Here is a 14,926-nt window from a genome sequence, read left to right as displayed (position 1 = left end):
AACCCAGACTGAGCACCAGAGTCGCCTGCTGTCGACCAGGGGGTCACACATAACGTGCACCCAGTTAAGTAACTAGAGCTCAACTGTACAATCCCCACAGCAGTCCAGCCCAAGAGATGCAAGGACCATAAACCTTTCTATTAAACCACAAACAGCTCTTGGGTGATCAGCTACTCCTGCATTTAATCAGGCTTCTTGTGCTCTTTTTGTGCCACATGAGAAAACTGAGATGCTCGCTACTGGGTCTTTTTATCCCTGTACCTTACTCCAGGCCTTGCCTCCTGACTCACATCTAACTTCTCACCTGTATTTGCTGTTGGATAATGCAACATGTTGCTACTTTCTGGTGTTGAACTTTCTCCCAATAGCTGGCACAACTGCATTTAATGAAATCTCTGCACTGAAATCAATGTATTAATAGTTTTCAGGGCTGAAATACTTGAAATTGTCTTTCCTCGATCACTGCATAAAACCCCCAGAAAACAAAAAAATAGGTAAAAAAAACCATTATCATATTTTAAGCATACAGACTTACCAGTTGAAATGAAATACCAGTGCAGATGACATCCAGCCAAATGGACTGTCACAGATATCCCTAAGGCAGCTATCATGGAAAAACATCATTGATGTCTGTCACTGTTCTGTACACACTTTTTCAGTGTGGGTCATAGGAACGCATGCCTTTGCCTTCTGAAAATTTGTAGTGAGGAACAAACAGACTTAAAAGAACCTGTATTCCTAACACAGATAGCCTCACCAGAAAACGTGATTTATGATCAAAACCATAAAGACATTTTTTACCTTCCTGACCAAACTAATAAATCTTTCTCAACAATGGAAGTTCAGTCCACAGTTGCAAACCCAAACATTAATTTTCAGAAGTCACACAATTCAGGAGCAAATAATTCTATCCTCATTTATTGAGGATTCTACTGCTTAACAGAAAATCCTAAAATAAATGCAGGGAAGCGCCACAAGGTGCAGCTTTAATACAGTGCTGCAGAGGTATCTGGGCATGCATGCAATCATTCCTTCCCTCCTGTGGCTGGCTTGCACAATGGAGGGGGAAGGAAAGAGGGCTTGCTACTAAAATTAATTATGTATGCTTGTAAAAGCTTGTTTTATAGCATAAGGAGAAAGGTTGTCCATATATGTAGCGTGTAAAACAATACCTGTTTTCAGCAACTGGCTTGGATCCAGCCTGTACTTCAGGGTGCTGCTGCTCATGCCCCCACTGCATGCAGACTCGCGCAGCAACACTGAACTCACAAAGCTATACTTGCTGGCTGCAGCATCAGAGCTGTGAAGGGTTCTGTAGGGGCAATCTTTCATCTTTAAAAGTTCTCACTGGAATTCAAAAGGTATCAGGTCTCACCACACAGCATAGAGACCACAGAACATATTCTTTTTGGTCTTCATAGCCCCCCTCCAGCTGAGGCACCTTATGAGTAGTTATGGGACACAATTAAGGCATTTCATGACTGCTTACTTTTCAACTATGTATCCTAGTTCTTTAACAGCACTGCAGATAGTCCCAGAAGCATAATAGGCAGCCTTTTGACTGAACAGAAAATCAGGACCCCAAGTCCATGCCTGACAGATTAGTCTTGTATAGTGTTATAATCAGGCTTGGATTGGAGGAGTAAATATACCTTCCCAATTTGTGGAGAAAAATAACTAAGTAGTGGTGATCAATGGTAAACTATAAAGTAATCTCAGAAGTTGGAAGAGGCTGACGATGTGTCAAGCTTTGGCAACAATCGCCCTTTCCTGTTGTCCATGTGTTCAACAAGGATTCACAGAACTGACATTCATTATGTACAATTTTATAAGTAGCAATCACTTTCCTAATCCCATTTTTCCTTATTCTGTATTTGTAGTTGAAGTGAGACTGTCATAAGACAAATATAGCTAAAGGACTTTGTATGTAACAGTGTTATAAAGTGTCTGTTCACTGTTAGGGATTAAAGATGCAACAGCTCACCATTTTTAATGGAGCCAGAACTAGAAGCAGAAGAGCAGCCTAACCACAAGATCCTACATGGCACTAATCTCAAATCACCACAGAAGACATTCCTTTCTACAGATGTATGCTCCCATAACCCCCCAGGAGATGTTTTAGTGATGTCCTTTTTGGCACTAAATATGTAATTCCTTCAATTAGTATCTGCTTACTATGCTGACCTCTGTGATCTTGCAGAAGAAAAAAACATCTAGGCATTAAATGACATTTTAATAACTTGCAGATAGAGTATGGCTTGTTAGTTGAATTTGTGTGCTTCCTTTCCATAGGAAAGCTCTTGATACGAGTTATGTACGTACAAACCATCCAATGCTAACCAATTACTTTCCTCTTTGCTAGTACTGGTGAAATGAATGGAAACAACTTCACTTTTACAATATATCTTACAATTTGTTTGGATCTTTTTTCTGTTCATAGCTGAAAGCTGCCTTACATGTTTTTAAGAAATACAAACTGAACTGAAATTTAATGTATTCCTATTAGAAGCAAGGATGGCAAATATTGTATCCTTATTGGGGCGTTTTGTTTTAAACATGCTAAGGCTAAACCATTATCTCTGTTTTCTGTATCCAGGTGGCTGCTTGCTACAGCCTAAGGAAATGAGAAAGGGGACAATGAAAGTGCTAAACTCAAAAACCAAAAGTCTCTAAAGGAAAACATTTTAAGACAAGAAAGTCACTGTGATTTTTCCACTTCCTTTCTCAGCAAGCTTGTACGAGCCCTAACAACCCATGACACAGCCTTTTCAAGCCTGGAGACAGGTGTCCCCTAATCCTTCCACTTAATGCAAAATTCCAAGAGAAATAAGTAAAGGACAGAAGGAAAGAAGGAAGGAAAAAAGCGCAAGTTCCTACTGAGTGTTACAAAACATCCTCCTCTCATATTCCCAGTAACTGTGTTTAAAAGCTATTTTTATATGCACGTGTTCAACCCCACAGTGTTACAGTTGAAGTTTCCTGAGAAAGCAGCTCCAATCTGAAAAGCTGTTGCTGTAAAGAACCTGCCTCCTGCCTGCCCCCAAATCAGGGTACCACGTCTCACCTGTAGACTGAGTGATACCAACACGGTTCTGCTACATTTTATCTCCTCATGGCACTACAAAACCAGATTTGGCGAACACTGAATGAAGACTTTAAGCCCGTCTCAAATGTATTTGTGCCACACTAATGGCAAAGTCTGCCACATCCACAGAAACCCATTCCAGTAAAATCCACCCATGTGCACCTCTGAAGGGACGCTGGGATCTGTACCTGCATCATGGAAAGCTGTATCCAACCACCAGAACCGTTCTACTGTTACAACCAAGACTATTTCACATCAAACTAACTGGCAGTAAGAAAAAAAGACAGAATTCTTAGATCTGAGATGTTTAAACATCAATACATGCCATTTAGTGAATCTGCTCTTCCTTTCATGCATTTTTAACTTCCTGTTTTCTAAATTATTCTGCCACTGCTGGCTTGCCCAAACTCCAGTTAGCTGATGCCCTCTTAACTCTGTGTGTGGAAAAAATAATCACGAGGTGAAGTGGAACCTGGAAAATGGAAATCTCTGAAGCAGCTAGCAATCCTGTCACTAAGAAAGAAAAAAAATGTAACAACTCTTTCTTGAACCTCCTAATTCCACAGAACTCTGCAGAATCCTGTTCTGCAGATAGGCATCAAGTAGGAATAGCTCTGAAAACAAATTGCACATCTACAGCACAATTATAACTTGTAAAAGGTCTCCCTGACCTGAAAGTGTCACGACCCTTTGCTTAAAAAATCATGTAAGGCTTCTGCACATCGTGGCACAATTTGGGTTTGCTTCTTCTGAGGAACAATTTCTCTGCCAAACTTCTGAAAGCTTTCTTTTCCAGAGTCAGCCTGGAGGTTGACACGCTTGTAGCAGGGTTTAGTTTTATGGGTTTTGTTTGGATTTTTTTGTAAATGGAAAATACAGAATCAAAAGCAGCCACAAGCTTGGATTCAGGTTACCACCTGCAGCCACATCAGTACCTGCTGTGATCTCATTAAGTTTCACACATCTAGGACAGGCAGGCTGGCTCAGCCCCGGGTGAGACGTTTCTGCTGAACTCTTCAGAAAGCAGCAAACCTGAAAGCTGGCCCAGTCTGAGAGCTCTGAAGCATTACACCAGCTCACTGTTAGGGGCAGCGTGCTACCAAAATTGTCACCATAGGATAGCTGCAGCAAGAGGTTTGTTAATAAAAATTATATCCATCTAATAATATAATTTTTTTAAGAAACCACTTTATAGAAACACCAACTATAGCCTCAACATACTGGAGAAAACTAATATTTCAGACCCAAAACTTCAAATGCAGGTGTCTAGGTTACCACCTGGGGTGTCTATGTTATCATGTCGGTTCTGATCAGGTTTATACTTTTCATTTAAACCCCCAAGCGTCACAATTTCTAACACTTCAGCTTATTTTGCAGAGCAGTCTCAAAACCAGATTCTTTTCAATGAAAGTCAGGATACATTTCAAGGATGCTAGTGGTGTTCTGTGCCCAGGAACATACTGGAGCCAGTCTGAAGCAAAAACTCCAACACACAGGTAGCATGGGCATGGGGTTACCAGCCCCAGCCCTTTCCCTGAAGGTCCATGCCTGTTCTGCACTGGAGACACAGTATAAAAATCATATTTCAGCAGCTGAGAAAAAGAAGCTTTAATTACAGATGCCAAGCATCCACTGCTGCTACTAACACAGCCAGTCAGTTTCCTTCATTATGGGATCACATTTTTCCTATCATAAGAGAGGAGATGGTGTGTGTTTTAGTATACACCAAAGTACTGCAAGTGCTCATTCCTTAAAAGGGAAAAGATTTTAAATGGTAGCAGCAATCTTGGAGTTCTCACTAGCATCTGTCAACCTCTAGATTTCAACTCAAAGTGACATCACTTTCTGTAGGAGCAACAGAAGAGGTTTCAGCACATATTCCTCTGTGGGGCAGTCCCCCCATGCTGCCAGCTGGACTCTAACACGGGGTCCCCAGCAGACCTCTCACCTTTCAAAAAACCTCAAGATCCTGACCCGTTGTTCATGTGACAGGAGTACCTGTGAAGCAGACACACCAAAGGGACATGTCCATTCATGTGATAACGGGGAAACTTGTCTTTGGGGGCTGCCCTGAGAATGAACCTTCTGGCAGAGCTCAGGGGTTGCAGAACAATGCTCCAACACTGCCTCTGCCTCAGGATAAAGCCTGGATATACAGAGGAACAGGCTGTCACTGACACCTGAAAGGCACGTGCTAAGGTTGCAGAACATGTCCCTCAGTACCACCCACTCCAGCCCTGAAGCCAGAGCTGTGTGCCCTGCAGTTGATAGCTTCCAGGTTGGAATCAGCCTCTGAGAGCTGAGGGCACAGTCTGGGAAAAGAGTAGGAAGAGTGTGCCCAGTGCCCTGAGGCAGCTGTAAACACACCAACTGCATTCACAACGTTTTGGTTCTTCTATACACATATTACTGCTTGTCTATTTATTGTGATTGTTTCATCTGTCCTGAAATAGAAATGGGCAGAACTAATAAGTAGGCAGGCAGAGATGCAGGGACTGAGAGCTTATCTATCTTTACCATAGTGCTCACAACCCACTGTTCCCAGGTTAGAATTACTCATGAGCACACCCCAAAGACTGCCTGTGAGACCACATCTCTTTTTCCCTTCTCCAGCAGCAGAAAGAGCAGTCTCTGATAAGGTGACTCTACCGCAGCTAGGACTTCACATAAAGTCAAAAGTTCATAAAAAGGAGTTCTAAAGGGGAGCCCATGTTTTGTGCTAAGATGTAAATCTGACACGAACAGAAAATCTCAAGGTGAGCTTTTGGGACAGTGCTTGGGCACTCTATTGTGCTAGGCTGCCATTTATGAGGTCAAGACCTGAGACAGTAAATCCTGTTCAGGTACCACAGCCAGGGAGAACAGAGAAACTGATCCAATGCCAACATTTATCTTGGTTGAAGAGGAAAGGAAGGTTTCTGCTGTTTAGCCCCTACAGAAAAGGAGCACATGGGACCAGGTGCCAACAGTTGGCCATAGGAAATCTTTTGTCCAACCTTTTGCCTCAGCTTGTGTAGAAAGACACTTGGATGTGGCACCTGGTTTCCTTGTGTCTGCTCAGTCAGTCATTTTACAGCTTGTTCTTCTATGAGTTGCATTTTCTCATTAATTCACCCATCATTTTAAACATCCAAACATCCTGAGCCAAGAAGTTTCAGAGTTTAACCAGAAGTTCAGCAAAGGAATATCTACTTCTGTTTTCAAGCTGTCATTAATTTAAGATGCCCCTTGATCTTGTAATAAAAGAGACAGTGGACAACAAATCCCTATTTAACATCTCCACAACACACATGATTTTTATAGGCCACTATCATATTTCCTTTCTGTCTTTTCTGTGTCAGGCTGGAATGCCTGCCATTCCATACACAGGATCCATTCCATGCCCTTGATCCCCCTCCTTCTGTCACTCCCTGTGTATGTTTGCAGCTGTGCTTTCTCTTTCCAAACCTGGGGGACAGCAGAACTGCAGACACCACCGTGCCCAAAGCAGTGAAAGCCACCTCAGTGCACAACGTTTGGATGGTTGTTCTTACGTGACACACTTTCCATTTGCCTGTGTTGGATTTCATATGCTGTTTTATTTCCCAGACATCACACATCATGAGTTCCTCCCACAATTAACCACAGCTGACCCTTGTCTTTTCTACCCAGGATAACTCAGTACTGAAAGCGCCTGCTGTCACCTCAGTACTCACTCCCCTTAACAACAGATGAGCAGCACAGGTTCCAGCACAAATCCCCATGTGCTGCCACTGGTGACCTCTTTATACTGTAACTTATGACCATCTATTATCCACCTCTATTTTCATCTCTACCAGCCTTGCATGAAGGACCTTATCAAATATCTATCGGAAATCCAAGCAGGCTCCAGCACTGTAACCTGTCTACATGCTTATTATTTCTTCCTAAAGACTCACACCAGATTGATTTCTTTCCTTAAGTATCATGTCCATCTCCTCATAGGTCCTACAGATTTTAAATAATATACCAATTTTACCTAAATTTTACCCAATTTACCAGCAACACCTGTCTAAAATCCTTATTTTGCCAAAAATACAGCAATGGCTTCACATTTTACATCCTTCCATAATTTGGTATTGGAGCAGCCTTAAAGAAAACACAGTATCACAGTGAGCAGTTCGATTTCTTAACCCTTCGGTCCCAGAGTTCTTCAGTGAATCACGTCTGGTCCTGGCAGCACACAATGGTTCACTCTGTCAGCTTCTGCACTCTCTTCTGCTGACATGTAATGAGATAATCACCTGACACACTGCCAGGAAAAAAGGGTTCCAGCACAGACATTTCTCCAAGCTTGCTATCCTTTGCTAAATATTTTTCCAGTTTCTCTGCTCTGGTCTGAACTCCTCTGAGCATCCTTTTTGTAATCAGACCATTTATGAGCCTCACAGACTATTTCTTTTATGAAGTCTTGTTCCTGGAGCAAGTTGCTCCAAAGAGTAAGTAAGAGAAAGACAGTATTCCCAGTGCAAGCATTTCTTATGTCTTCAAAGTCCCTGAACTGACACCAGAGGATTCCTAGCTAAGCCATGCTTTGCTGGTCACCTGAAGAGCAGGGAAGAAGCATATTCTCAAATTGGTGGAAACAGCCTGGATCTTTTTATGGTGTATTTAACTGGCAGTTCTACTCACTTTTTTTTTTTTTGCCTGCTAGTGCATTGATTTAAACATGATAAGACCCAATTTAGAGAATTGCACTGAAATAAAAAAGTACAATAAGAATCCTCTTTATCAGCTCCTCAGACAGACTTCAAGTGCCATCTCTAATTGAATGCACAACCCCCATTTGGAATAACTGCATATTGTTTCAGTCTGCATTTGTGTTAAATTGTTTTTAAAGGTTGAGTTTGTTTTTCCTAAATAGCTTAAATGCCAATTAGCATGCAGTATAAGTACTGCTTCGCTTTCAAATGCCATTATGATATGCAAGAAGCATCGAGGAATCAGGAATTGCAGCTTTTTCCAGTTCCAAAACCTGCAAAACCTTAAACTCAGGTTCACAAGAGATCCAACAGATTAATTGGGGTGATCTATTTTCTGATACACAGTTAAGAATAAGGGTCTATTTTGAGTTCAGAGCTGTTTACTACTGCTGATATTTAATCCTCTGGTCTCCTGGGAAAGGAGAAAGAGCAAAGAGAAATGCATCCTCAAGCATCACCAGGACAGGTTTATTTCTCATGTGGGGTGAGCTGGTGACAGGTCCAGCCTATAAAAGAGATGATGAAAGGAGTAAAACTTGCCAGCAAGCAGGGTCCGTGTGTGTGCTGCTGTGCAGCATTGCCAGCAGCGCAGGCTGCCCGGAAAGTCTCCTCTTTTCCATGCAATCAATACTGCGACAGAACTGATAAATATATGCATATTGCTGTCTGATTAAACACATGAATTTAAACTTCCATTTTCTAATTTGTCCGTTTAATGTGTTAACTACAAATACATAGTTCAGGGTTTGGTGGTTGGGGTTTTTTTCATGTCATTGTTTAGGTGTTGCGGATTTTTCTTTCCCCTTTGTTTTGAGTTTTAATTCAAAGTATGTGGGGTCTTGCTAGTCTTCTCACTGTTACTTTTCCAGCTTCCTACCTTTTTCAAACCTGAAACTTTTCCACATGTCTCTAACCTCTGGAAAAGTTAGAGACTGAAAAAAAAAACAAAACAACCAAGCCATATCTCTCTCCTTCATGCCTAAAACTGTGTACCAGCAAGATAAGTACATTTTTAAAAAAGCAAAACAAGATAAAGAAACTTAAATTAGTACTTAATTTTTTGTTCAGAGAGTTGATATAGAAAATGTTTTTCTTGGTTTTGCTTTTCTTGTTTTCCTTTCAGCCAGAAAGCTGTTTGTTCTACAAGTTGATGCGCATCCAGCAACATGTTACCAGAAAAGGGACTCTGGAGCAGAAATAGTGATTAGAAATACTGATATTCTCCCCACTTCCTCTCTGTTACTTTGACAGCAAAAACTTCAATTGGTATTATAATCACCATACATTAATATTTAGAATACTGCATCATTGCCAAAATCTTCAAATATACACTTCTATAATTTATTTCTAATGCCAATATACATTGAAATATTAAACTTTAAAGTTATCTTTGAATGTGTTAGAGATGTATTTATCTCTGAATATCTCAGTCGTAATTAAGCTGAAGTTATTTACACATGAGAAATCTAAGCAGAGCTGTGTGGGAGTCAGAACTCCCTTTAATGGGACAGCCTATAATTGTAACATCTCTCTCTGTTCCACTCTGGAATTATTCCATAAATTCCTACAAAACAATTTTCAATCATGAAAATTGCTTTAAAGCAAGAGAACAGAACACTAGAACTTTATCTTTAAAAACTGCCACAGACCACAAAACACACTTCTAAAACAAACACTGCCAAAGCCAACCCAACCCCACGGAATGGCTCTGTTTGGACAAAAAGACATTTTTGCAAAACATTTGCTGGCACACTTCCAACCAGCACGCTCTGCAAAAAGCCATCTATACTTTGACAGTGATAGTAAGAGATACAGTTGTATTCTTAATACCTCTTTTTCTCCTCAGGGCAACGTTGCCTCATGTTATACACAGTAAGAGAAATGACAGCAAGAAGTTTAGCTCATAGAGAGCACAAAGGTATTTTCCAGTTTGGATTCTAATGGTTGATGGGAAAGACTGTGATAAAACATGGAAGGGAAAAAAATTGTCAGCTGACAAACTAGAAAAATCTTTTCACCCTACAGAGCTTCCAGTCACTCCACCAACATGGAACAATGCATTTATTCACTGTTACTTATAAGAATTCCTGCAGAACACACTCTGGTAAGGATGCTAGGCAATTCCGAACCCAGCTGTTCTTCACAGTGCTGTCAGAACCCCAGAAAAGAAGCATCAAGGAAATCCTGTAAAAAACTAATAGTCTGGCCACTGCATTTTTCTGACACCTTTGCAGGAAGTTACATATTTTCTAATTATGGCCAAATGTGATGCTCAGCTCTGCACTAACAAGCCTATAAACGGCAGACTGGAAGGGAGCTCCAGTCAGTCACAGGGGTACTGATGGCTAACTGAGCTTTAGAGGGCAAAAATCTCTCTACAAAGAGTCGTTTTACTACAGCAAAAGGGAGGTATGCTGCAAAGCAGCTCTTCAAAAAGCATCCCACTATATTTAATACAGATACCTGAACCTCAGCATTAACAACTTTTTATTTTACAAAAAACTTTGCTCAGCTAATCACCAAGTTCACTATGAAGGAAGGAAAAACCTATGACAACAGTGTCTCAAAATGCTTCTAAACCATCAGAAAGATACGAAGTCACCTTTTACACCAGTAAGGAAGGAACTTTCACACGTAACTTTACCTTTCTACAACATCCTCTCCATTCCAGCAGGTTGAGCTGTCCCTCATCACCAGGTCTCCATCACACAGCCTTTCTGCTATAGAGGCATAAAAGGTTCGGGATCGCTTCATGTAATTGATGAACTCTCTGTAACGTAGGAAGAACACGCATTTAACATCAGAACAGCATGCTTGTGGTTTAAGCCCTCTTTCCACTTAACCCCCCAAAAGAATAAGAGTTTAGAACCCTTACAGAAATTAAGTCCTCCAAGTTGATTAATTTCTATTTTAGAGCAATTTTACTGCTATATCCAGCCTTACTCAGTACAGTGTTAATACACATACTTACATACAAAGGGTGATTTAACACATCTCTCAAAATTTGATAAAAGACTATACCTACTCTTTCTGTACAGACCAATTAAAAAATCCTGAGAAAACATTGTTAAAGGAGTGGACTGTTTCTGTGTTACTGGACATGAGTATTTCTCCATTTCCTGCATGTGTATGAGATGAATGAAGAACTCTCAACAGTATCCTGGGTGGGAAATGCTTCCTTAAGCTAACATCCCATGACAAAACCTGCAATGTGCTGTAAGTACCCCATAGATGCAACCAGAGCACAGTAAGTCATCTTCTTGAGATGTGGTAGGGGCAATTCCTCCCCATCATCACTACCCACACCATCCTTTTGCTAGAAAGAAATTTCTCTCATTGTGTTTGGCATCTCACCTGTTAAGAGGAGGCTGTGTCTGCTGTTTTGGTGAATAATCAAAACTACTGGCCTGTACAAACAGCTCATTTCAGATCATGTGTGTATAGAAAAATGCCTTGTGGGCAAACTGCTGTCTCTTTTTTAATCAGGTTATACCTATGGCTACCTCAGATATATAAACAAACTATAACAAAACAGATGTGATTCAACACACTATTAACAGTATTCCAGAATGAGAAATCACCCTACCTCCACAGGTCTAGAAACTCCTGTTTGGCATAAGATGTTAAAGGTATTGAGCACAAGATGCAGGAGACAAAAACAGGGCTAGAGCTATCATGGAGCTATGTGCTTGTCTCAGAAGTCCCTCAACAGCCCTATGGGTGAGGCCAAAGGGCTCATTCTGGTTTATAACATTTCTGCTGTAAAGGCTGTTTCAGGCTGTAAAGGGGACACTGCACAAAAAGAAGTGCCTGGAAATATGGCTGGAGTGAGCTTGGCACAAAACCAGTCAGGATTCATTATTCTTTTGGGAGCAACAAATGCTTTAAACAACAAAGTCCATGGCTATATATCTTCCCCTACAAGGTTTAGGCAGTGGTCACCTCTCCCCACAACAGTCCCTACTTTCTCAAAAGCATTTAACCATCCCACTTTTAGTGTGCGATGAAATCCTACATAAATCCTATGCTCTACATAAATTAGTCACCACATGGCCCTAAGGAGCAAATTTACTCAATCACCACAGGAAAACTGTCATTTAAGGCAAAGAAAAAAGCCAAGTTTTGGGACTCACAATGACATAATCTGTATTTATATCTCTTGAACACTAACTTATGAATATGAGCTCTAAGTATTTATACAGTAAAGCTAGATTCAGACAGAAGGCCACCTGCCTGATAGAAGAGCCTAAGAATATCAATCTGTGAAAGGTGACAGACATGCTAAAACTTTTTTGGGTTCTAAAATGGAGTTTTCTTTGAAGGAGGAAAAGAGCATCCTTTTAGGAGTCTAAAGCTTGTCTTACTCAGCTCACCCCGAGAGACTTAAAGTCCTTTGATTTTCTACAGAGAGGGGCTCTGACATTTCAAAGCAGCATCTTAGCAAAAGCAGATTTCTGTGTCTAACTCTTAAATTTAACAAGTGACAATGTTTACTTTTCATCAGTATAAAATAAACACACTAGGTAGAAGATGCAGTTTCCCAGCGCCCTGTAGTATAAAAGCAGCAATCAAAAGTATGCCAGTTCCTAGATTACAGATGAAACAGCAGCTTACAATGGAGATGAGCTAAGTGTAGAGGCAAAAAAGTATGTCAGCTTGTTTCCATTCTTACCGAGAGATTTTTTTCAAACTTCTTGATTTGTCATTCTTTGAAGCTTTCAGAGGCAGAGAACTGGAATAGGCCGGGGAGAATAAGCATCAATCAGGAGAGGTTGGGGAGTAGGGGAGAGGCAGGAATTCAGGCAAATGAGGAAAAGAAATGAGAAACAAAAGAGAAAAGTAAAAATTATTTGAAAGAAAGGTCATTGAGCACATGCATAGGATAATACAAGAAAACAAATAAGGAGGAAAATTGTCATGAGGTTTTTCCAAAGTATAGATGCAATTAAAAATGTCAAAAAAATACAACTGAGATTGTTTCTCCCAATCATTTTCAAATGAGAGCACAATTACAAATGCAGCACACACAGCAAAAGCTGAAAATAAACTAAGTGGTACACAAATTAACTATAACTGATACCAAATGGAAGAACTGTAAATACATCAGGCTATACAAGAAAACAATGGCAAACAGTTCAGAATGAGCACCATGGGAAGTGGGACACAAACAAGTAGTATTCATTTTTGATACAATGAGCAATTTGCTGTCTATTAATAAATAATCTGAATACAGATATTTTTTGCTGTTCAGTTTTAGTCAGATTGTATCACTGAAGGAAAGCCAACAACCAACTTCGCGACCCATGAGAGACAGGGTCTAAGGTTACATCAGAGGAAAAACTGGGAAAAAATCTGGTAGTACTACTAGAAATAAATTTTGTGGCATTGATATCCCCAAACCCTTTAATGAACATTAAGCACTGTATTTCACACTAACATCAGGACGCATCTTTCCATTCATGTGATTTGACACTGCATTCTCCTCTTTTCTATACCCATACTGTCACATATAAAGTAACAGTAACAGCTGGAATAAGGCATGCCTGCAGGCAGGTTCAACTTCTTCTCAAGCCAGGCATAAGCACCACCCTCAGCAGATCCCAGAAAATCCAGAGGATGGTAGCTTTGCCATCCTGCTTTCTGGGAGCTAGTGGAGAGGATGGACCTGCACTGATTATCAGGTGAGCATCACCCATCATTGCTGAAGCAGTAATTCCAACACAGCCAGTCAAGAAAAGAAAGAAGAATTTAAGGGGAAAAATCTGGACCTGCTGAAACTTTTGCCTTGGCCAATGAGTCAGAAATGTTTGATTCATTTCCATAGTAAGTTAATTTGTATCTGGCATTAATAATCTCTCTCGTACTAGCAGTTTAATACTCAGATTTTAATATGTGATGCCTGACCCAATGGATAGTTAATTTTAAACAAAAATAGATATCATTGACATAAAATATTCCCCCCAAACCCTCAAAATTGTTTAAGATGTGCAAAAGATCCATAAGTCCACAGTGTGACAAAAAAAGAATCCCAGCAAAATATCATTTCAAAGCCTGCCTCTTCCAATTAGGGTCCTAGCATCATGATGTAGCTCTTTGTTAAACATAACATATTTTTAGACACAGATCTGTACCAAGTCTGTGTTTAGTGGTTTCAAATACTGCATGCAGCAGACTTGCTAAACGGCAGGTATTCAACTCTACTTGGAGTCCGGACCCTGACCAGAGTACAGCTGAGAGCTGAACTCAGCAATAACATTCCAATTTACTGATTGAGATTTGGGACATGCCAGGTACCCTCCCAGCACCATCATATGGTCTCAATTTTCTTGTCATCTCTACTACATGTTCAAGTAACCTCCACATTAAAAAAATGACTACAGCAACGGTTCTGCCAGTTTCAGTTAATCCCTGAATATGATTGTGTAATGGGGAAAAAAATAATTACTAATCAAATCGATGCTTTCCAGCTTAACCAGAGGAAAAGGTTTCCTACAAGATCACAGAGCATTTGTTCAAGTTTCAACTTATCACACTATTGTCCTTGACACTTGGTGTTGCATAACAAGAATTATGTAGGAATGGAATGCAGGGGAAAATAAAAAAAGATGGGAAATCTCTCGGGAAGCTATGAGAGCCAGAGGAGCAGAAAAGGGTTCAACTTCTGCAAGAGAGAGGATCCAGTTGCTACGTGAATTCAGGGACCATGCTGGGCCATGCTGTGCAGAACAGCAGAAGGTAAGACAGACTGCCTTCAGCCAGACTCAAAAGCCAAAGAAACACTGTTTTAGCAATCTGAGTTGTCAACTGCACAAGCAGCCTTGGCTCCAATGAACAGCTAAACCAGAGGTTCTCCAACTCTTTGGAAAATGAGCTTCATTTTGTAACTAGTCTTGCAAAGATGTAATGACTTCGGAGCAAACGTACATATCTGTGTATAAGCTGTTTAGCACTAGGGCTTAAGGGCACCTCCAAGCAGGTACTACAAAGGAGATGAGAGGTCACTTCATCATGGTTTCTCCTACAGATGTGCTAACCAGGCCTGCTCTGCTCTTTGAGTTTGGGAGTATTCCCACACATTACGAGAATGAGCCACAGCTTTTTTCTTTACTCAGGGAGTGCT

The 14,926-nt window shown here is 40.6% G+C and overlaps 1 protein-coding gene across 1 annotated transcript in view; it reads right to left on the bottom strand.

Moving 5' to 3' along the window:
• The window catches only part of LOC311194192 (glypican-5-like), a gene marked incomplete at its 5' end in the record, with an annotated part of 343,706 nt that overhangs the window by 210,872 nt on the left and 117,908 nt on the right, over positions 1 to 14,926 (bottom strand). The window contains 2 exons of the mRNA XM_084267218.1: positions 10,451 to 10,576; positions 12,479 to 12,538. Of these exons, the coding sequence (XP_084123344.1) occupies positions 10,451 to 10,576; positions 12,479 to 12,538 (186 nt within the window). The remainder of the gene's footprint in view (positions 1 to 10,450; positions 10,577 to 12,478; positions 12,539 to 14,926) is intronic.

The sequence above is a fragment of the Gallinula chloropus genome (genome assembly GCF_964237585.1).
Source record: "Gallinula chloropus genome assembly, chromosome: 8".
Taxonomy (NCBI): domain Eukaryota; kingdom Metazoa; phylum Chordata; class Aves; order Gruiformes; family Rallidae; genus Gallinula; species Gallinula chloropus.
This window is presented reverse-complemented; position numbering and strand designations above follow the sequence as displayed.